Raw genomic sequence first — 21,994 nt, 5'->3', positions numbered from 1 at the left:
GTGTGCAACGTCAGGTGCTGCTACAGTGCGTTGAAAGAATGGAAAGTTTGATTCTGAGACTCCCAAAAGTCATCTTAAGACTGCTCTGGAGAACTTGAACATGACAAGCAAACCTTCTTGCATTCATCAAAACGTTCATTTGAGTTTTGAGGTTTCGGTTACACACGCGACTCTCTGACGTGTTCTCGAAGGCTGTCGAGGACTCGGGCTGGGTCGGGGGCAGAACGCAGCAGCACTTCATTACTGATTTCCACAGGTACAGACACCACACTCGACCGAGGAGCACCAAGACCCGGTCTGGTTCCTGGTGCCACCAGAGTCTCTTTCTCCTTGGCGAGGTTGACACAGCTAGCATACAGAGCTCCCATTTTGCGCGCAATCAATCCCTCCTTCTCCGCCGCCGGGTCTCGGATCTGGGCGGTCCCTCTCTTGGAGCGGCGCAGGAAGGCGGCGTGACGGAGTCCCCGTCGCAGCAGGTGGCTCCGATAGGCCCGCTGGACGACGGCGGCGGCCCACGCTTCCTCCTTGTGCCGTACGGTGGTGGCGATGGGAGCGAAGGAGTCCGAGGTCGGGTTGCTCTGGAGGAACTTGGTCTTGATGCTCTCCCGCATGGCGGCCATTTCCAGCGTGTCTCCCAGGACCATCTCCGTGACAGCCATCAAGATGTCCAGGCAGTGGATGCGATCGCCGATGACCAGCGGGAGATCCATCTGGATCAGACGAAGGCGGTTGGGCTTGGCGACCCTCAGCGGTTCCTGCAGAGCGTCGCAAAAGTCAGAGAGACGGGCGTACTCGATGAACACGGTTCCGTCCGTGTCAAACTTCTCCCACGTCTCGTTGAACATCTCAAAGTCATCCTCGCACAGCGCGTCGCCGCTCTCCTCCTGCGCCACGTTGAAGTTCTCCAGGATAATGGCGATGTACATGTTGACCACCACCAGGAAGGAGATGATGATATAGCTGCTGAAGAATATCATGCCCAAGCCCGGGCTGCCGCAATTGCCCCTCACGTCCGTGCCGGGGTTCTCAAAGTCGGGATCGCAGTCGGGGGGCTCCCTGTTGAGCATGGGAAGCAGGAGCCCGTCCCAGCCGGCCGACGTGGTAATCTGGAACAGGCAAATAATGCTCCCGCCAAATGTCTCAAAGTTGAAAATGTCATCCACGCCCGCCTCCTTCTTGACGTAGGCGAAGTTGGACATGCCAAAAATGGAGAAGATGAACATGATGAGGAAGAGCAGCAGGCCGATGTTGAAGAGGGCGGGGAGCGACATCATCAGGGCAAAGAGAAGCGTCCGGATGCCTTTGGCGCCTTTAATGAGACGTAGGATGCGACCGATCCGGGCCAGACGGATCACGCGGAAAAGCGTGGGTGACACAAAGTACTTCTCGATCAGGTCCGACAGCATCGTGCCTGCACGAGAAGGAAGAACTTTGGGAATGACTGGCTTCAATAGAACACGATTTCATAGGGCAATTTGGTCACTCACCGGCGATGGAGAGGATGACCACGATGAAGTCAAATACATTCCAACCGTTGGTGAAGAAATACTGCCGCAAAGCAAAGAGCTTCAGTACGCACTCGGTGGTGAAGACCGCAATGAAGGCCAGATTGACTTTAAAAAGGAAATCCTCCTTCTCTGCGCTTTGGTTGTCCGTCTCTACCATCATGGTCACCATGTTGAGGCAGATGAGCACCATGATGAAGATGTCAAAGAACTGCTGACTGGTGAGGTCAAACACTAAGCCCTGGAGAAAGTTCTGCCAGGCGGAGAGAAGAAACAGAGTGAGAGAGTGTTGATAACACACGATGACGAGCTGAGCTGAGGTCTCGAGATTGTCGACATTTCACACTCGCTCAATCCATTTTGAAATGTCTTCGTAAAACGTACCGCGGGACGTGGAATTGGCTTCTGCGGCTTCTTGGAACCGAGTTTCTTCATGGCTTCGTAGTACTTCTTCTGCTCTTCTGTCATGAAGATGTCTTTATCTCCCAAGTGCAGCAGCAAATGTCATCGTTATGAGGATTATTAGTAGCTTCGAGACAAAAATGTAAACACTCATCTTTCTCTTCTGCTGGTTGAAGTTGTCAATGATAACACCGATGAAGAGGTTGAGCGTGAAGAAAGAGCCGAAGATGATGAAGATGACAAAGTAGATGTACATGTATAGGTTGATCTCGTACGACGGCTGCTCCTCCACCTGAGGAGCGTCAACAAATTGTATGAATGGAAAGAATTTAAGGCTCGGTGACTGGCGAGCTACGTACTTCTCTGGAATCAACGGCGGCATACATGATGTCCATCCAGCCTTTAAAGGTTGCCTACAAAAAATATCAAAACACGTTTATTTGTGGTTGGTTTTTTTTTTGAAACGGAGAACATTTTAGATGACGCACCACTTGGAGTAGCGACAAGTAACCTTTCCCCACATTGTCGTAGTTGACCTTTATATTGACCCAGCGGGCTTCCCCCGTGGCTTCCCGCAGGGCCAGGCACTCGCTGCGGTTGTTGACTTGGGCGACGGCGAAGGGTTCCTCCGTAGTGGTGTTGATGCAGCGGTAGAACTTGCCGGCAAACATGGTGACCCCCATGATGCTGAAGATGAGCCAGAAGATGAGGCAGACTAATAGGACGTTGAAGATGGACGGGATGGCGCCGACCAGCGCGTTCACCACCACCTGGTGAGGGCAAACGCATGAGGGAGCTTGACGTTGAGGCGAGGAACGACGATCGACATGGCGACACTTACCTGCTTGCGCTCCCACGCGGCTTAAAGCATGCAAGCTAGGAGAAACGTCACACGTATCAAACCAGCGTGCAGATAACAGTCTGGTTAGCCACTTAGCTTAATTGTAAGTCTAACAACACACAATGACAGTCTGATCAGACAACCAGGCGTGTCGATCTCACTTACTCGCATGCCTTCAAATCTGGAGAGTGCGCGTAGAGGCCTCAGCGCCCTCAGCGTTCGGAGGGATTTGATCGGCCCCAGCTCGGAGAATCCCATCCAATTGGCCACCAAGCTAATCAGAGAAATCTGAAACCGAAGAAGCCCGTTTATGACCCTGCCGAACCCTCGTCGGAACTTTCCGAGAACTTACGTCGACAATAAAAAAGTCCAGCCAGCACCAGGCGTTGGTGAAGTAAGTCTTGAAACCGTACGCCGTCCATTTCAGGAGCATCTCCGTGACAAAGACGACAGTGAAAACTTTATCGGCGTACTCCAGGATGATTTTGATGATTCGCCGTCGCTCGAGGTAAATGTCTTCGAAAGCCTGTCCAAGGGTAGCGCCACAAATATGTCCCGGCGAGTCACGTCGGGACGCGTTCCGAGGACTTACCAGAGCGCCGCTGCTTAGCAAGATCATAAAGATGATGAAGGTTTCAAACCAGTCGTGCTCCACGATGGCAAAACAGGTCTTGCGCAGCTTCCACCATCGCTCGCCTTTTACGGTATCCACGTCCACAGAGAGGCACGGCCAGCGCCCGATGCAGTCTGTCGGTGAGACATCATAAATGGATTCCAAATACAACCGCGATAACCCTTTCAATTCTTACCGTCGGTGAAGCAGGCTTCGGGTTCCACCGGGTCCGGTTCTTCCTCTTCTTCTTCTTCCAGTTCGGGTTCAGGGGGTTGATAATCGGCCGTGCTGCACATTGACACGTCGGCGTCCTCGGTGGCCACGCCCATCAGCTGCTCGGGTATAGCAGAGACAAAATGCTTCAACGGACCAAAAAGACAATATCGTTGGTTTTTTTGGGGGGGGGGAGAGAAGCTACTCACTTTGACTTCTTTGATAAGACCTAGATCGTCCTCTAGGCTTTTCTATTAAAAAAAAAAAAAAAAAGCTTTAATGACTTTAGCGCAACACGGTAAAGTCTTTCATTCTTACATCGTCGTGAAGGCTGTCGCCACAAGTGGACAGATTGGAGTCGTACTCGTCGTCATCCAGATTTTCAAAGTCTGACTCTCCCTGAGCGATGGGCACACCGAGACCAAGCTTTCCATCCAAACCGGGGCCGGAAGCTACATCATTCGCTATCCCATCAGCCCTTTTGTCTAAGTCGTTCATCTCCACCGTGTCCTCGGTCGCCTTGGGTATTTTGCCCAGGATTCTTCCCGGAATTTTGGTGACGTTCGCTTTGAGCCAGTCGATGCCTCGCGTGATCCTCCCGACGGCGATCTGGAGGTTGTTAAGCTCGCCGTCGTCATCCGCCGTCGACAGGTTGTCGCCGCTGAACGAACTGAGCAGTAGAGCCAGGAAGAGGTTCAGCACCTGTGCAGAAGGTCGACATATCCCGAGTCTATTAGCCGATAGGGTTAGCTGCTTCCCCGTCATGCTAACATGTATCAAATCCTGGATTAAGCCATACGATCGAAGCGATATGATCAATTACGGTCGAATACGCCGTCTCCGATGACTCCCCTTTCACACGTGCTCGGCAGCTGTTTGCGTGGTGGCAGCACGCTGACCTGATCTGGATCTTAACACAAGGTCAAAAGCAGAATTTGATTTCTCAAGTCATTGGATTTAAATAGAAGCGTGTACTTTTTTTTTTTTTTTTTCATTCGTGTACGTAACGAACGCTAGCTCAGCCCCCCTGAGATGGCGATTTGAGGAGGAGGGGGGGGGTCATCTGGAAAATTTGGCACTTGGCAGTCGGCGCTTTTCAGCTCTCCTGCCGATGAGCTATTTCCTTTTCATTTCTATGAATAACCTACCAGGAAGTGCTCATGACACGGTCACTTATTCTGACATCGAGACCTAATTTGGCCATTTTCCAAGAGGAACCGTTATTTTTACATTGAAAGTATACAGAAAAAAAAAAAGAATCTACTCACCACGAGATTTCCAATGACCATGACCAACATGAAGACGACGAGACACATTGCCGCCCCGGAAACCTCCATGCAGTCCCACATGGTCTCGATCCATTCGCCGCATAAGATGCGAAAGACGATGAGGAAGGAGTGGAAAAAGTCGTTCATGTGCCAGCGCGGCAGCTCGCAGTCATCGGAGATCTTGCATACGCAGTCCTTGTAGTTCTTGCCAAAGAGCTGCATGCCCACCACGGCGAAGATAAAGACGATGATGGCCAGCACCAGCGTCAGGTTGCCCAAGGCGCCTACGGAGTTTCCGATGATCTTGATCAGCATGTTGAGGGTGGGCCAGGACTTGGCTAGCTTGAAGACTCGGAGCTATCGCCAAAGCGCAGAAGATGTGAATGAGTGAGAGTGAGTGCGAGTGACCGGGTGAGCGACACTCACCAGACGGAAGGAACGCAGGACCGAGAGCCCCTGAACGTTTGCCAGGCCCAACTCCGCGAGACTGAGAGTGACGATGATGCTGTCAAAAATGTTCCAACCCACTTGGAAATAGTAGTAAGGATCCATGGCAATGAGTTTAAGGACCATCTCCGCTGTGAAGATTCCAGTGAAAACCTGAAAAGAAAAGTTCCAGAAGTTATGAAAGTCAGCATTATAGAAATAAACAGCAGAAAGTTTGACCTCACCAGGTTGCCCACGGAAAGCATCTCATCAAACTCTCGAGTCATGGGATAATGCTCCATGGCCATGAAGAGCGTGTTGAGCACGATGCAAATGGTGATGGCCAGATCGAAGAAGGGGTCCATCACAATAAGGTACAACCACTTTTTAAGGGTCATCCAGGGCTTGCAGCAGTTCCACTTGAGAAAAATGTTGGCAAATCTGTACCAGCCTGGTGGGCACGGCCTCTGAGTGTCCTCCAACTCTGGACAAAAAAAGACATCTTGTCAAAAAGAAGAGACCAATTTTGAAAGTTAATACCCAGGAATAGCCACGCTAATGCTACAAACGTTCATCTTGTTTCTATAATCGGTGTGGGTCGTATTCACCGAGGTGACAACGACAGTTGGAAAGCCGCCGGACTTTGAAGTAGCATGGCTTCATTCTCCCAAATGAAATGAGCGGTTGAATGTTGACAGCGATTCTTACTAATGAAGCAAGACAGCAATATAATTGTGCCTGTGCTGCCACCTCAGCTCTGCTTCAAACTTGATGCCACGTTTATCTCTTCGCACCCGCAAAGGGCTTAACACCTAGCGAATGGGACCGAGCAGTACCTTCCACGGCGCTGGTGGACCTCTGCCTCTGGCTCTGTTCGTCCGGATGAAGATCATCTGGATTAAGCATGCCTGGAGACTTCTCCTGGAGCTCCTCATCAACATTACACTTCAAAAAAAAAAAAATCAAAACAACTACAATAAAGCCTCATAGTTGATGACTCGGAAGACGAAAGCCACTGACCGCGACCGTGGTGGGCGGTCGGACCGTGAGGCTCGGGACCATCTTGCCGTTACAGTCCTTGACAGCTTCGTCGCGCTCCAGGCTCGATTGGCGACTTGGCAGCTTGCTACTGTTCGGAGATTCTCCACTTCCAGACTGCTGAGCCTACAAGAAACAAAACCAAAAAATATCAGTTTGGTGTAGAAGCCCATCAAGCTCAGCTAAAGTCAGGTAAGTTAAGGGCGTACCTGTTCCTGGTTCTTGAGCTGCTCGAGGATACGCTGAAACTCCTCCTCCTTCTCCTTGGCTTCACGCTGCGTGGCCTGGTTCTGCTCGTCGTACGCCATGGCCACCACCGCTAGGATGAGGTTGATGAGGTAGAAGGAGCCCAGGAAGATCACCACCACAAAGAAGAGCATATACGTTTTGCCCGCCGCCCGCAGGATCTGCGTTTGGAACAAACGAGAAGCTACGACAAATAAGGAGGCGTTCTCCACGTCGGGTGAGAAGGAGAGGAAACGCCTGCGGAATTCCAACCATCTGGAAGAGGTTTTCCCAGTAGTCCTGGGTCATGAGTCTGAAGAGCGCCAGGAAAGCCCAGCCGAAGGAGTCGAAGCTAGTGTAGCCGTAATTTGGGTTCCCGCCGGCCTTCATGCACGTGAAACCTTCAGGGCAGACTCTAGAGTGAAGTCACGGAGGTGAAATGAGCGGAGACCTCATCTCGACGGGAGTAAGGTGAAGAAATGATGTCAAGATCATACCCAGCATCGGAACCGTTCCCGCATACAAGAGGATCTTTGCTGCCTTCCAGAAAGTAGTAGTTTTCTGCACACATTTGAACAGAATCCTGTAAAAATGATTTTATCGACGTAACACTTACGATGCGACATACCCGAGTTCTCGACGTAGTCTGCAAAATTGAAGTTGGAATAATCGCTAGCGTTGAAACCGACGCTTCGGTTGTCAAACGCTAACGGGTCGGTGACGTGGAACCGCTCGGCGGTGTCGTTGCCGTCGACGGGCCAGCGGACGCACTTGTGCCGTAGGTTGCCCATGAAGAGCTGCAGGCCGACCAGCGCGAAAACAGCCAGAGCGAAGACAGTCAGGACCATCACGTCCCCCATTTTCTTCACTGACTGGATCAACGCGCCCACGATGGTTTTTAGACCTGCCGGGACAAGAAAGCGTAAAAGGAAACTGCGGTAGGAAAATGGAATAAAAAAAAAGAGCGTACCGGGAATCACAGTGATGGTTTTAAGGGCTCGTAGCACACGGAAGGTCCTGAGGGCGGACACGTTACCGAGATCGACGAACTCGGTGATGTACCTAGAAAAAGAAAAGAAAATCAGAAGGTTGCCTACTTGGCGGATCAACATGATGCTCGTGTTGCTTACGCCATGCCGATCACCATGAAATCCAGCCAGTTCCACGGGTCTCGGAGGAATGTGAACGAGCCGATGCAGAAGCCTCTGGACAACACTTTGACGGTGGCCTCGAAGGTGTAAATCCCAGTAAAAGCGTACCTGAGGACGGAAAGAAATGTCTTAGCGTGAAAATCGACATTCAAACGTACGAGCGTATACTCACTCGACATTTTTACTCCAGGCCGGCGGGTTACTCATGGTCATAAACACGCAATTGGATAAAATGGTGATCATGATGAACATGCTGAATAATTTGAGGCGTTACGTTAAGGAAACATGGACGATAGATATTAAGGGAGCGGGTTGAAATGAGCGGCGGGCGGCGTTAAGGATATGAATGGATGAGGATTTTGATGGATCCTCTTCTCACGACGCTGAAGGGGCTCAGGAGGTAGCACGCTGGCTCGGCGTTGAACCTGAAAATGGTGTTGCCTTTGCTAAGCACCATGAACGTCTAAAAAGCACAAAAGTGACATGAAAATGTTTCTTTATACGATGTGACCAAAAGTATCGGTACTCGGTATCGTACTCAAAGAGTGAGTACTCGTACCGCTATTGTTCTGGAAAAAAAAGCGGTATTAAAAATCCAATTGACCTTCTGAGCCTTGTAGTAGGGGTCCAAATCCTCCAACGGTGTGTTGATCATCTCCGCCGGAGGGTCTCCGTAAATCCACGGCAAATTCTTGCCGGCCTCCAAGTCAGCATCGGGGGCCGCCGGCGCTTCTTCTTTCTCCACCTCGGTCTCATCGTGTCCGTCTACTGGGTCTGCCTTTTTGCGTTTTTCCACTTGAAGCCTCTCGATCTCCGCCAGCGATTCTCGGGTGAAGGGGCGGAACGCGTTGGCGGCTGAGGGAGGGAGCGGGGGAGCCATCTTGGCATCGCGAAGGGCTACCGCCGCACAGGGGTCACCCTAGGTGGAACTGCGAGGTGGAAAATTATGAATATGGTTTTTGAGGATGCGAGCTGCGGAAAAATAAAAAAGTTCAAACCAAATGAGATCCATCAATCACACGCATGAATGGCTATTGCCCACCTACATGCAGACACATTCGTAGAGAGAGAGAGAGAGTGATAACGTAGCGGATGATGAATTCCCACATGTGAGCTGGATTCGGTGGCCCCCCAGCTGCTAGCGGCTGTCAAGACCAAGCGTCAAGTTACAGCACCCGAATGACTGCGCTCATTCCTTCGCCCGCCTTCACATCCCCTCCCGATCATCTCCGACCCGACCACACTTTACACGGCATGGGTGGGGGCTCCGAACACAAGTGCGCTTCCGCCTTCGCACCCTCGGGTGCACTTTGCGAGCCCCCGGCCACGTGGCTACGAGACACCTGATCGTTCACCGTTGCCTCGGCGTATTTTATACCCAAGACATTGTTGGACTGAAAAGGACAAGTTCACTTGAAATCCCCAGCTGGGGTCAAATGTACAGTAAATAAAGAAGTTGCTTAAATAGAATGGATAAAAGAAGAGTTACACAACTAACTCTGGAAGCTGAGATACTGCGATAAGCTATCAGACAACGTAAGGAGCGATTTGTGTGGATAGACGCTTCGCCCCAAGGCTTTCTTTCAAATTGGCCACGCTGCCTTCTCACGGGGTCGAATCACTCCCTGTCAGCTGCCAATTAACCCCGTATTTCGAAGCCTATAGGGAGCCTGACTAATTCCTAGCTTTACACCTGTAAACTGCGGCCTGCGTGTTACAGAATCGTGATTGGCCGCAAGGGTCCCCTGGATCTGATGACTCTGGAAATATCTGCAGTGTGGCTGCTGCTGCTGCCGCGAGGGTAGCTGCTCGCGCCACCGTGGCATCGCATACCCCGGCGAGCTGTAAAGACCAGAGCTAAGCCGGCCCGTACGCTCTTGAGGCCCCACAGACATAAATTCGAGCCTTTGACAGGAGCACACGCCTCGCATCTGTGTCGGCATTTTATGCGATGAAAGCAAAGATTGGTGAGTAATTGAACGGAATCAGAATTTGTTGTTGATGTGCAGTTTTTCAAACTCTCAGCCTCTGACCCATTTGGCCTTTGCTCGAATGGCACAGTAATCTGAGTAGATTACATGTGGGAAGAAATAAAACAGGATGATATGAAATGTGTACCATGTCGCCATGAATCAAGAAGTAAATTTGATCCAAGACAACCACCGCAATTTGACTTTTTCATCTTCCCCAGGAAAACACGGCGGCCGCAGCCAAGTACTCTGTCACATGGTCGCGCTTGGTGAAAGAAACTCAAAACCCTACCAAGAGTCCGTGAACGTGTGACGGCAGATGCAGTAAAGACACTTTAGGTCAGAGGTGTCAAAGTCTTTTTTTTTTTCGCGGGCCGCATTGTAGTTATATCTTCTTTCGGAGGGCCATTATGACTGCCAACCCAAATAAATGTATGAGCACCTCATAGCTACAAAACAAACTGACAAATAACTTGTTTTCAAATCAGACGAGTAAAGACTGGTCAAATATTTGTAAAAAAAAAAAAAAAAGATATTGTTAAAAGTGAAGACAATTTTGCAATTCTAGTAATGACACACGAATTTGATGCACAATTTGTCTTGGCGGGCCACATAAAATGATGTAGCGGGCCGTATCTGGACCCCGGGCCTTGATTTTGACACCTGTACTTTAGGTGGTGGACAAAAAAGGAAAAAAAAAAAAATCACAATTATGGAGAAAGCAGCATGATTTGGGGAAAAACAAAGTGGAATTGTTGCGGTATGAAAATACAGTGTGAAAAGTGGCTGAAGCACAACAATAGAGGTACAATTCAAAGGAGAAGGTCCACCATGGACATGAAAATGCCGAACTTAACACACACATGCAAAACCACTACAGAGAAGTCTCCCCATTCCAAATATGACCCCAAGCTCAATTACAGGTCTATGTTTATTATTAGAACAAATGTGAGCTAACTATATCTTTAATTCAAGCCCAATAACTGCAACTGTAGCCCCAAACAAATCAAACTTTTACATTTTGGCAGTATCATTTTTATATTAATGGAGAAAAAAAAAATGGTGGGTTGTGGGGATGTGGCAATTTCAATTCCTTAAATTGGACGTAAACACCTCAATGCAAACTTTTCACCTCAGAAGTTTTCAACCTGAGACTATAATTAAAGTTAATGTCAGCGAGAAAGAGAAGACAACCCGAGAAAGGTAAAAGGTCAAATACCTTCCACGGTAGTGCAAAGGATCCCACAGAATCCAGTCTAGTGGACAAGGAGGAGAATAAATCCTGTCGTCGTTGTCGTCCTGAAGTCTGAGGAAGACGTGCTTGTGATTCGTGACTGCCCCGGCCCGGCCGTGTGTTCTCTGTGAGGGGCAGCTGCTGCTGACGCTGACGTACCACAGCCTGAAATCGGAGGCGTCGCTCCTCCACGGCAGGTTAGCATCATTCACATCTCCCTCTCGGCGTCCTAGGCGCAAAAGCAAATGAAAATCCATGTAAATTAGGGGGGCAAGTTAATTTGACTACGTGTGTGGATTATTTTTTTTAAACTTGTTCCTATGTAAAATTGTATGCATTTTTTTTTTTTTTTGAAACCTGTTCCCATGTAAAATTGTATGCATTTTATAAAGTAACAATTGATTAAATTATGTACAAATTAATAATAATAGCTTGGCTAAAATAATATAATAATTAAAACCAACATGAAATAAAATACATAAAAAAATATGTACAAATAAATAATAAATATTAATAATAATAGCTTGGCTAGAATAATATAATTAAAACCAAAACGAAATAAATTACATTAAAAACCGATGTAAAAAATAAATTACACAAATGTAAAGAATGTGAAAAGGATTACTGCACCTTAGAATTATTGACTAAACTAATTGAAAAATACCAAGATAGACAAAATTATTATTAATTCTGTAAAGTGTAATAACAATGGCACAGATTAGTCGGAACTCTTTCAAACCTGTTCTGGGGACTATTAAGAAAGCGACACTGTTACCATAGGAACACAAACAAACACATCGGGAAGTGCAGTCGTGCTTGGCAACTGGTTTGTTTCGTCCTTTTCTTTCTTGTCATTTTAAAAGGTCAATGAATTTATTTGGAGAGAATTACAATGGAGCAAATTATTATTATTTTTCCTTTACATGTTGACCCTGAGTTATCTTGAAAAAAAAAAAAAAAGAGCCAATGACTTCAAATTTGAGATCAACCTAGTTGTAGTGGTACAGACTTTTGTATTATTGCAATCATATGAATTACAAGTGCAATTCTACTACCCCGACAGAGTCAAAACATGGATTCCGAGTTTGTCAAGACGCATCTGGGTTCATGTCTGGCAGAGGGGCTTGCTGAAGTGGTAGAGCAGCGCCCCATGGACCCCATCCAGTTTTTGGCTCACTGGCTGTACAAATACAACTCCAACGTTGAATATGAAGAAAAGGTCAAACAGATATATGAAAATAAAGTTTAGTTTGTGAATGCTGTCAATAGATGGCGCTGTTGTCTAACGTTTTGAAATTGATAGTTTTAAATGACCACTCGCATCAAAACATTGTCGAATATTTATTTAAAAAATCGATTTTTTTCTTACAGAAACAGACCCGGTTGGCACTTATAGAGAAGGAAAGAGCTAAAGCCGGTGAGAAGGATACTGAGAAGGACACCAAAAAAGATGCTGAGAAGGACGCCGAGAAGGAGCCAGCTGTAAAAGTACCTAACTTTATTTTATTTTATTTATGTTTTGCCATTTGGTGTAGTCACATTCCAGAGGTCAGTCAGCATTTAGAAGGCAGCAAGTTCAGCCAAGAGTTGGGATGAATGGGAGGTGAAGAGCAGGCAAGGTGAAGGCAGAGAATCAGATGGAATGTTGTAGCTTTGAAGGCTATTTGACACTTGGCACCTTAATAGCTCTCTAGAACGGAGCCTACAGGACCAGAAGATCATGCGGGAGCCACACATACTAAGCAGCCTGTGAGCGACCCCCATGAGCAAGAAACCCAACAGCAAAGTGGACCTCTGGAACATGATCAGGAGGTGAAAAAAAAAAACATCAAAACGTCTTTGGTGGTGGTTCTTCTGCATGTGCATGGAACGTGTGTTGGCTTATGAGAACGGGGTCAGGGTGAGCTACGCATGTGCATGGGGTAAGAAAGCGAGACCTTAGCTGGTTTGGGATCCATCTTGCGGAGAGACACGTGTTCATGTGTCCACCAGGTGAAGGCTCCAGTTGTCTCTCCGCGGACCGACGTCATCCAGCAGGACCAGCCCAAAATGGAGAAATCCCAAGAGCAGAACATGGTGAGTTAAAGAATGGTCTTTTTGAATTGAGTGGAGAGTCCAGCTGGGAACAGAAGCAGAAGCATGGTTGAGAGACACAAAACCAGATGAGAGGAATGAGGACAAATGAACTTACAGAATTCTCCTGACACCTTTTTACCAGAAGGACGAGAAGGCTGAATCTGCAATGGTGGAATCCTCTCCATCTGAGGCATCCCAGGTTGAAACCACACCAGCTGGGACCTCTCATACAGAGTCTTCACAAATGGAGTCTGAGCAAAATGAGTCTGCAGAAATGAAATCCACCCAAGTTAAGTCCATGCAAGGAGAAGCTAAGCAGGGGGAGGTTGATAAGTCCCAGGCAGAGTCTATAGAATCCATCCAGGCTGAGACCTACCAAGCAGAGGGCTCCCATGTCCCAGACAAGTCCTCTCCGGCTGAGGCCTCCAATGTGGAATCAACACAAGTCGAGAGCTCCCAGGCAGGGGATGTGCATTTGGGGTCCACGCCTGGGGAGTCTGTGCAGGCCGAGTCCATGCAATCGGAATCTTCTCCAGCTGAGAGCTGCTACTCAGTAGCACAAGCTGAGACCTCCCGGGTTGAGTCTGCACAGGTGGAGTTCACACCAGAAGCATCTGCAAAGGCAGAGTCTGCACAGGTGGAGTCCACACCAGAAGCATCTGCACAGGCAGAGTCTGCACAGGTGGAGTCCACACCAGAAGCATCTGCACAGGCAGAGTCCACTCCGGCTGAATTCACCCAAGTTCAGAGCCCCCGGCTGCAGTCTGGACAGGTGGAGTCGGTGGAATCTGTGCAGGCTGAGACCTCTCAGACTAAAGTCTCCAACATGGAATCTGAACAAGCTGAGACCTCTCATCCCAAGTCTGCAGAGATGGAATCTCCATCGGTGGACCTAGCTCAGTCCGAGACCGCCATTTCCGAATCCTTTGAAGCTGAAGTGTCGGACGTTGAATCCAAACACATTGAGACCTCAGAGTCTGAACTGGTGGACTCCTTATTACTGGAGTCTACGCAGGTCCAGAATCCAATTGTGGAGTCCACAGAGGCGGAGTCCTCTCAAGTTGAGTGTGCTAAGTCCGAGTCTATGCAGGTGGAGTCCAGGTTGGAGGCGCCTACGCAGGTTGAGGCCCCCCAGGCTGCAGCAACTGAGTCCAACCCAGTCCCGCCGGTTGACAACCAGTTGGCAAAAACTGAAGAGACCCCTGATTCAAATTCAACACCAGTTGTTCAAGACTCGGAAGAGGTTGGTGAAATGCATGGCCATTTTGGTTGCTAACACGTTACGGTAACGCCACAGGTCAATTCGGCACCAGCAGATCTGAAAAAGGGAAAAAAAGAAGCCATCAAAACTAAATGAATGTTATTTATGCATTTTTTAATAGGATTTTTTTTGATGTAATTGTGACATGCAACTGTTTAATGGTGACTAACATTTGTGTGGCTTTGCAGGTAGTAACAGAACAGCAGGAAAATAACTAAATGTCTGCTTGAGGGTCCACTGATGAACAATTCTGAAGATCCTACATATTCAAATAAACATTATGTACTTGAAACAACACCGCGTGCTACTTTGTTGTAGATGTTAAAAAGTTTCACTGCATTTTTGGTGAATATTTTTTCTCAATTTGTCTGCCATGTGTCACATGTAATTTGTGGACGGTCTCTAAAACAGATGTCCGTTTGACATGTCACCCAAGGACATTTAATTTGTGGACGGTCCCTAAATTAAACAGAGGTGCTTGCGCACATGTATATTTGCACAAAAATAGACTAAAAAATCAAGTTCGCTCGACAAACAGGAAATGATTGTGCTCAATTAAAAAAAAAGGAGTGTACTCCTATTATCCCTGGTGACTTATCAACCAGAAAATCGTCCTTGCACAATGACTGCTTTATGACGTCACGCCACCGTGCACCTCTCGATTAAATAAAACGAATGAAATTGTGACGTGCGCGCTCATGAAGGCGTCGCGGTTACACGCACGGAGCGTCAGCAAAAGAGCTGCGGACGAGGTGGACGTCAAACCATTTTCGGAGTAAGAAGTACAGAGAAGGAGCAGCAATAGCAGAATGGCTGTCCTGGTCCAAGCCGCAACGGCTGCGGGTGGCCTGGTGGCCCGATTTTTTAACTTCGTGACGGATATGTTCCTCACAACGCCGCTGAAGGCCAGCCTTCATTATCTAGGAGAAGCTCAGCTCACGACTTTGACTGCAGGTAAGAGTGCGCGTGCAAACTTTTGCCGAGAAGGATTTTTTTTGTTTTTTTTTTAAAGGGACTTTGTTGAGTTTACAATGTGGCTGCTTTGTAAGCCTTTGCCTCCTTCCTTCACTTTTAATCCGTCATGTGATCTCTTCACCCACCCGTCCCTTCTTGGATTCAGTCACTTCTTTCAATTCCTTTCTATCAATTGGCCCTTTCCCTTCACTTCCACCCACGATTGCTTCATCTATTTCCCTGTCCTTTCACCTGAATTTCAAAATTGTCAACCCGGACTTTCCTCTCTTTGCTGCCACTTCATCCCCCTGCAACAACTTAATATCCACCTTCAATTTCAGAGAAGACCAAGTTGAAGGCCAAGTCTCTGTGGGAGCAGAGGGGCGCTGTCATTATGGCGGTACGCAGACCTGGATGATTTCTGTGCAGAGAGGTAAAGATTTTGATGACGGCACTTAGCACGATGGAAGAGTAACACGCTGTCATCCAGGAAGCTGCAGAGCTGTCCTCTCTGAAGCCCCAGCTGAACCAGCTTGGGGTTCCACTGTACGCCGTGGTCAAGGAGAACATCGGCGACGAGGTCCAGAAATTCCGGAATTACTTCAACGGGGAGATCTTCTTGGACGAAAAGGTCTTTTGGAGAAAACTATGAAGTTCATCTGTGGTTTGTCTTGTGTTTCCTCGAGTTTGAATTTTCACGCTGTGCTTCTGTTCATGGCAGAAGTGCTTCTATGGACCTCGCGAGCGACGCTTGGGCCTCCTGGCGTTTCTTCGTGCCGGGGTGTGGATGAATGGCCTCAGGGCATTCGGAAAGGGCTTCAAGGGCAATATCTTGGGAGAGGGCTTCGTGCTTGGCGGAGTATTTGTCATCGGACGTGAACAGCAGGTAGAAGCGACCTAATTCAGTCTGTGGATAACCGAGTCGGGATAACTGTTTAGTTATTTTTTTTTTTATTCCTTCCAGGGAATCCTACTGGAACACCGAGAGATGGAGTTTGGAGATAAGGTCAAAATTGAAGATGTGATGCGAGCTGTCAGAGAAATAACGCCCGTGCCCGTGAAGAATAATGTCACTGAGTAACCTAACCTGCATGCATAGATGACTTGTGTAGCAAAAAGCCTCCTGGTCTGTTGATGACGGTCTGTTTTCAAACTCTACGGAGCAAACAGAGTTGATGTTTTAAAGACTGGGATTCCTTTTCTTATGCAATAAAAATGTCATGGCACTTGAGAGAGTTTATTATTTTACATACAACAGATTTTTGCTTATGATAACTGAAAAGAAATAGAATTTGTGCAAAAAAAACAACAAATATGGTTTAAAATTCATAAAAGGTTAATTATTTAAGGTCATCCGACTTGATTAGGATGGCTGTTTAGTTTAGTGTCGTCCAATCGTTTACCTCCTACTCAAGCTCGACCAGCCAATCAGCGTGCAGCAGGGGCGGGTCTAACGTCGAGTCCGGCCGGGTGCGACAGACGTCTTTGCTCCAAATAGATACACGCACGGGCCGACCGAACGACTTGGATTAGCGTGGAGGGATTTAAATTTAAAATAAAGTCGAATATTTTCTGTGTGACAGAATTATTTTCACCTTCTTTCCATGATTGTTTTTGCGGCTTTCAAGCAAGGACTGATGGAAAAGAGACTTTGTTTGTATAATGCTCGGTAAGTTGTTCATTTATTGGAGTTACTGAGTTTTGTCTGTCTCGATATCGGCAAAGTGGCTAAAGCGGGTATTATGTTACGGTAAATGTATTTGTGTGTTTAGTTTTGCATTGCTAAGGCTTTTTGTTGACGCTGTCCGTGGTCCTGGGGGAAGCCCTGGGGTGATGTCACGGGTGTTAATGCGTTACCATGGCAGCGCACCACGTGATCACTTGACTTCCCTTAACTACTTCGCACAAGCTAATCACGCACTTTAGAATAGAGCAATATGGTTGCAATAAAAAAAAAATGTCTCTAAATACAGTATTTGATTGATATTCACCAGGAAGTTGAGAAAGATGAATCATGGGAAAGAAGGGCGGGACTTGTGACTTTAGGATGCCAAAAAGTCAGCTGTTGTGTCATACAGGTAAGGATTGACCTGTAAATTGACATGTTTGACCACAATATAACAAATGCGCTCTTTACCTAGTCTGGCGGCTTTCCTCCCCATTCTGTGCTGCTGAACGAGGTCGGCACCGGCAGGATCCATGGCTCAATGGTCGGACCCCTCCTGCAGGGAGAAAGTCCCCGGTACCCGGGGGAAGTCACACTCGGCCGCACGCAACATGGTACGCAAGAAGGAGCAGCAGCAGAGACGGCGGCGAGGAATCCGATCTTCCTCGCCTATGGGCCGTGTCATCATCATCAACTCGCCTGTGGATGGTGAGACGGAAAATATCAACAGAGGGTAGTGAAACGTGAAGACCTCTGTGGAATTGTACTTCTTCAGGCGGCGATGACAGCGAGGACCTTCACACCATCACGGTGGACAAAAGCCTGGATGGCAAACTGGGCTTCAGCGTGCGGGGCGGCTGCGAACACGGTCTGAGCATCTTCGTCAGCAAGGTGGAAGACGCCAGCACAGCAGGTGGGATGCCGTGGTGGCGTCAGGTGACCTTTGCGTTGTTGTTTTTTTTGACTCCCTGTTGATTTGCACAGAGGAGGCCGGTCTGCTGGTGGGTGACAAGCTGGTGGAAGTAAACGGCGTCAGTTTGGAAAGCATCACCATGAGCAGCGCCGTTAAGGTCCTGACAGGCAACAACAGGCTGAGGATGGTGGTGAGGCGCGTGGGCAAGGTGCCCGGGATACGCTACTCCAAAGAGAAGACCACCTGGTGAGCAGTGGTGAGAACAAGCAACGTAGAATTATTTGGTTCATGAATTTCTGGTCATTCGAAAAATTCCACATATGCTTTTCCAGGGTGGACTTGATACACAGGCGCATGGTGGTGGAGGAAAGCGGGCGGACGCCATCAGAGGCCAGCGCAGGTAGCGGCCTTCGCAGGATCGTCCACTTGTACACCACCTCCGATGACTACTGCCTGGGCTTCAACATCCGTGGCGGGAAGGAGTTTGGTTTAGGCATTTATGTCTCCAAGTAAGTAAACTTTTAGCAACTCTATAGAAAAACTTCTCTTTACGCACTGTGGATTCCCGACGTCTCAGGCTGGACCCCGGCGGTCTCGCCGAGCAGAACGGGATTAAGATGGGTGATCAAATCCTGGCTGCCAATGGTGTGAGCTTTGAGGACATTAGCCACAGCAATGCCGTGGAGGTCCTGAAGAGCCACACACATGTCATGCTGACCATCAAGGTGAGAGCAAAAAAAAAACGAATCAATCAGAGTGTCACTCAAAATCTTCCAAGGGTACCTAATGAAATGTCCAACGCGTACAACAGCGGCCATTATTAAAAATGCCGACTGTGTGAGACAGCTGGCGCACGTTCGTAATATTCCTCCTGACTTGTCTGAGCTTGGGTTTCGCCGTGTTGAAGAAAATAGCCGAGCCGTGTGCATTATTCAACAGGCAGAGAGGATCGGGTGCAGACGAAAGTGCGACATCTTCCCTCATGTGTTACTCCCTATCAAATATAGCACAGATGCCATCAAAGTTTAATATGAGTTGATGTACAATACCCCCCCCCCCCCCACCCCCACCCTACCAGGAGGCCGGCCGCTATCCCGCTTACAAGGAAATGGTGGCGGAGTACAGATGGCTTAACAAATGTACGTCCTCATCTTATTACAGTCTCACTCTCTGACTCTACAAGAATCATTCAAGTTTTCTCTCTCAGTGGCCAATGGGGGTCAGAAATCTTCTTCGCTGGGATCCGAGTCTAATTCGTCGGCGTCCTCGCTGTCCTCGGAAACGCCGGTCAGTTCCCTGAGTGGCCTGTCTCAAGTCATGTTCCCGCCCACTCTGCCGTTTGCTTCCGACATGGTGGACGTGTGCATCTCCACGGAGGACCAAAGGTGTGTGTGGGATGTTTTTGGGCTTTCTCTCTCCTCTCTTATGACAGCCGTGTGTCTTTTTTTTTTTTTTTTTTTTTCCTGCATGGTAGCTTTGAGTCAGAGCGCAGCGAGGCCGCCATCCAGACAGACACCACCCGAAACCGGGGGCCCACCACGCTACTGCGCGACACAGCCATCCGCCAGGAGGACAACGGGGATGAAGGCGGTCCTAAGAGGGAGTCCCACAAGACAGCGCTACTGCTGGCCCTCAGCAGACCCAGCCGACCCATCAGTCGCTCGCAAAGCCAGGTCACCATAGCAGGTGTGTGACTTAAGATTTTGTGTATGGGGGGGGGGCTCTTACACAAATGCACCTCCATGCAGAAATCAGCCAAAAAAAGGCCAAAAAGCAGAAAGGAGGTAAAACCTCGGGGGAAAAGAGCGCACTGCAACGCTCCAAGACGTTGGTCAACTTGCTGTTTGGGGGTGTTCGCAAAAAAGACACTCCCAGGTCACGTTCCAAGTCACTGTCCACTGACAAAGGTATTCCCTACATTGCTCTGGTATTTTTATGTTCCGTAGGTGTCCCAATACTTATGTCTACATGGTGATTCTTAATAAATGTTCTGTCCTGATCCAGGTGTGAGTCTTGGAGGAGGGCCGAGCATTGAACCGTTGCCGGAGGAGATGCTGCGAGCGGTGGAAGAGTTAGCGCATCGTCTGTTGACAGAGGACGAGACGGAAGCGGTCATGAAAGCTTGTCGGACGGTATGACGTTGACAATCTTCCATTTGTGCCATAGGTATGAAAAATATTGTGATGCCACTTGTGCCTCCATGCTCAGTATTTGGATGAAAAATGTGTGGAGACGTTGATACGCCACCTGCTGGCCGTACTGGACAGGCCTGAAAAATTGCTGCTGCTCAGGGAGGTCAGGTAAATCACAAAATTAAATACTGCAGGTATATTTTTTTTATGGATATAATATTCGGAACTAATATGAATAAATGATTAAATGCATTGTTTCTCTGCAGGTTGATGCTTCCTGCTGCCCACCGCCATGAATTTAACAGCGCCGTGGAAGCGGTGGAGGTGGAGGCATACGACATCCTCAAATACCGTTCAGGTGTCCTCATGTGACACACAAACAACATGCATACAAGTATGTCTCTTACTTCTGCTTTTTTTTTTTTGCCCCCATCAGTCCGAACGCCGCCTCTTCGCTCGCCCGCGTCCGGCCGAGCGCCCAAACGCCGTCTCATCACACCCATCCCAGGTTGGTGCTTCGTCTTTTCCTGTTTACAAGAACCCATCAAAATGTGGTGTTTGATACAATTTGCACTGAACATACAAAAAAAAAAAAGTCAGTTTCGACAGTCTGTGTGAAAATTAAATACCGGTTGATTTAGATTTGCGAGGAGGCTTCGAGCTGCACAGCGCTGCCATAGTGGAGAAGCAGAGCCACTTAGCGGACAAGCTGGAGAAACTCAGTCTGTCGGGGCCACGGGCATCCAGAGAAAGACGACGGCGCCCCACCGCCCCCTTCACGCCATTGTTAGACATTCCAGTAGATGGGTACTGGTTCACAGAGGAGCACAAACAATCGCCTGAAGGTCACCTGAGCCCTAATTGGCTAGTCGCTGAAAACCCGGCCGTCGGAAGCCATGACGTCACAGATTCAGGCAGACGTTCTCCACAAGAGTATGAACTGCAAACGGTCAGCATCTCCAAGACCAAGCAGTCGCTGGGTGAGTATTTGAAATTTAGAATTGAGAAATGATTTATTTTTACCTCTGGCCCTTGAAGCAATTTGAATTTACAGCGGATGTCTTCGATGTCGCAGGCATCAGCATATCCGGTGGCATAGAGTCCAAGGTCCAACCTGTGGTGAAGGTGGAGAAGATCTTCCCTGGAGGAGCCGCCTCCACCTGCGATGTGCTCAAGGTATACGCAGAGAGATTCAAGTGCCCGATCTTAAAAACAATTTCGTCTCTCTGGTCTCCTCCAGGCCGGATTTGAGGTGGTGAGCGTGGACGGCGTCTCGCTGCAAGGCGTCACACACCAGCACGCCGTCGACCTCATCCGAAAAGCCTTCAGCGACAAAACCAAAGACCCCATGGTGCTGGTGGTCAGAGTGCCCCCCTCTGCAAGTCTCCAAAAAGACATCATTAGCAGAGCCTAGTGGTCAATGATGGCTCCATTTCCGAAACCAAATCACATTTAACCATTCAGTGTAACCTTTAATAAAAACACAAAATGTACAGCAAGGTGAAAATATACATTTGTAATTTCTCTACATGTGCCGTGGAAGCCCGACAAAACATCTAATATGAAACGAGACCTAGCTAAAACATTTCTTTGGTCTATTCACAGTGACCAGTACACTCAGATTTGTTTAGAGTAACAAAACAGCCCAAAGTTGTCATTTGCTTGAAGTTTAAAAAAAAAAAAAAAAAAAAAGTGCTTTCTCTTGGGCCCCTGGTGAAAGAATGTAAATTGCTCGCATGTGCTGAAAAAGTTTAGCCATAATGAAACTTGGAAGGCAGGCAGGCAGGGGTGGGCCAAAATTGATACTTAAGAGGCCCCATTCTTTTTTTTTTAATGGAGAGATGGGGCCAGGTCATATGGAAAATAACGTCAATTAAAATGTGCATGCAAATTTGATTATTTGAATACAAGAATTCACAATTTTATTGAGAAATTAAAAAACATTTATTTGAGGCAGTTTATTTTAATAAAATCAAATTCTCTGAATGAAATTGTACAGCATAAAACTGATTTCATCCAAAACATTCAAATTAAAACAATCTATTACACTCACTCACTGTACTTTTTATTATATAATTATAATGTATTACTGCTGTTGTATTTTTA

The 21,994-nt window shown here is 48.0% G+C and overlaps 3 protein-coding genes and 1 pseudogene across 5 annotated transcripts; 3 read left to right on the top strand and 1 right to left on the bottom strand.

Moving 5' to 3' along the window:
• Positions 1 to 5: 5 nt before the first annotated feature.
• scn4aa (sodium channel, voltage-gated, type IV, alpha, a) lies at positions 6 to 18,809 on the bottom strand. The gene is made up of 30 exons (XM_085904069.1): positions 13,339 to 18,809; positions 13,078 to 13,228; positions 12,824 to 13,005; positions 10,872 to 11,115; positions 8,287 to 8,611; positions 8,027 to 8,145; positions 7,855 to 7,944; positions 7,662 to 7,790; positions 7,502 to 7,593; positions 7,160 to 7,435; positions 7,029 to 7,092; positions 6,805 to 6,946; positions 6,516 to 6,713; positions 6,289 to 6,432; positions 6,105 to 6,213; positions 5,514 to 5,752; positions 5,269 to 5,442; positions 4,843 to 5,199; positions 3,893 to 4,276; positions 3,784 to 3,825; positions 3,558 to 3,693; positions 3,341 to 3,495; positions 3,101 to 3,274; positions 2,914 to 3,036; positions 2,396 to 2,677; positions 2,267 to 2,320; positions 2,062 to 2,199; positions 1,890 to 1,994; positions 1,488 to 1,758; positions 6 to 1,411 (listed from the first exon to the last, which is right to left on the bottom strand). Exons 5-30 carry the CDS (start codon positions 8,560 to 8,562, stop codon positions 159 to 161), a joined length of 5,526 nt encoding a protein of 1,841 aa, XP_085760195.1. The 5' UTR covers positions 8,563 to 8,611; positions 10,872 to 11,115; positions 12,824 to 13,005; positions 13,078 to 13,228; positions 13,339 to 18,809; the 3' UTR covers positions 6 to 158.
• Positions 11,668 to 14,515, top strand: dydc2 (DPY30 domain containing 2). The gene is made up of 7 exons (XM_085904070.1): positions 11,668 to 11,712; positions 11,950 to 12,105; positions 12,258 to 12,374; positions 12,573 to 12,728; positions 12,885 to 12,962; positions 13,105 to 14,205; positions 14,412 to 14,515. Exons 2-7 carry the CDS (start codon positions 11,959 to 11,961, stop codon positions 14,439 to 14,441), a joined length of 1,629 nt encoding a protein of 542 aa, XP_085760196.1. The 5' UTR covers positions 11,668 to 11,712; positions 11,950 to 11,958; the 3' UTR covers positions 14,442 to 14,515.
• LOC147039789 (peroxiredoxin-like 2A) lies at positions 14,921 to 16,408 on the top strand (annotated as a pseudogene). 2 transcript variants are annotated; one of them, XR_015063356.1, is made up of 5 exons: positions 14,921 to 15,177; positions 15,519 to 15,610; positions 15,668 to 15,808; positions 15,902 to 16,063; positions 16,142 to 16,408. The product of XR_015063356.1 is annotated as a peroxiredoxin-like 2A, transcript variant X2 (transcript). The 2 variants fall into 2 exon arrangements; XR_015063355.1 differs by having other exon boundaries at positions 14,924 to 15,177; positions 15,899 to 16,063.
• On the top strand, positions 16,677 to 21,966 carry LOC147039787 (PDZ domain-containing protein 7-like). Its single transcript, XM_085904064.1, has 18 exons — positions 16,677 to 16,846; positions 17,172 to 17,255; positions 17,319 to 17,551; positions 17,619 to 17,756; positions 17,828 to 18,002; positions 18,089 to 18,265; positions 18,334 to 18,481; positions 18,835 to 18,895; positions 18,964 to 19,141; positions 19,231 to 19,442; positions 19,505 to 19,663; positions 19,761 to 19,888; positions 19,965 to 20,056; positions 20,155 to 20,246; positions 20,325 to 20,396; positions 20,530 to 20,868; positions 20,964 to 21,064; positions 21,129 to 21,966. Exons 3-18 carry the CDS (start codon positions 17,377 to 17,379, stop codon positions 21,300 to 21,302), a joined length of 2,421 nt encoding a protein of 806 aa, XP_085760190.1. The 5' UTR covers positions 16,677 to 16,846; positions 17,172 to 17,255; positions 17,319 to 17,376; the 3' UTR covers positions 21,303 to 21,966.
• Positions 21,967 to 21,994: the final 28 nt, after the last annotated feature.

Source organism: Syngnathus leptorhynchus, chromosome 22 (assembly GCF_054491065.1).
Source record: "Syngnathus leptorhynchus isolate UIUO chromosome 22, UIUO_Slep, whole genome shotgun sequence".
Classification (NCBI taxonomy): Eukaryota; Metazoa; Chordata; class Actinopteri; order Syngnathiformes; family Syngnathidae; genus Syngnathus; species Syngnathus leptorhynchus.
This window is presented reverse-complemented; position numbering and strand designations above follow the sequence as displayed.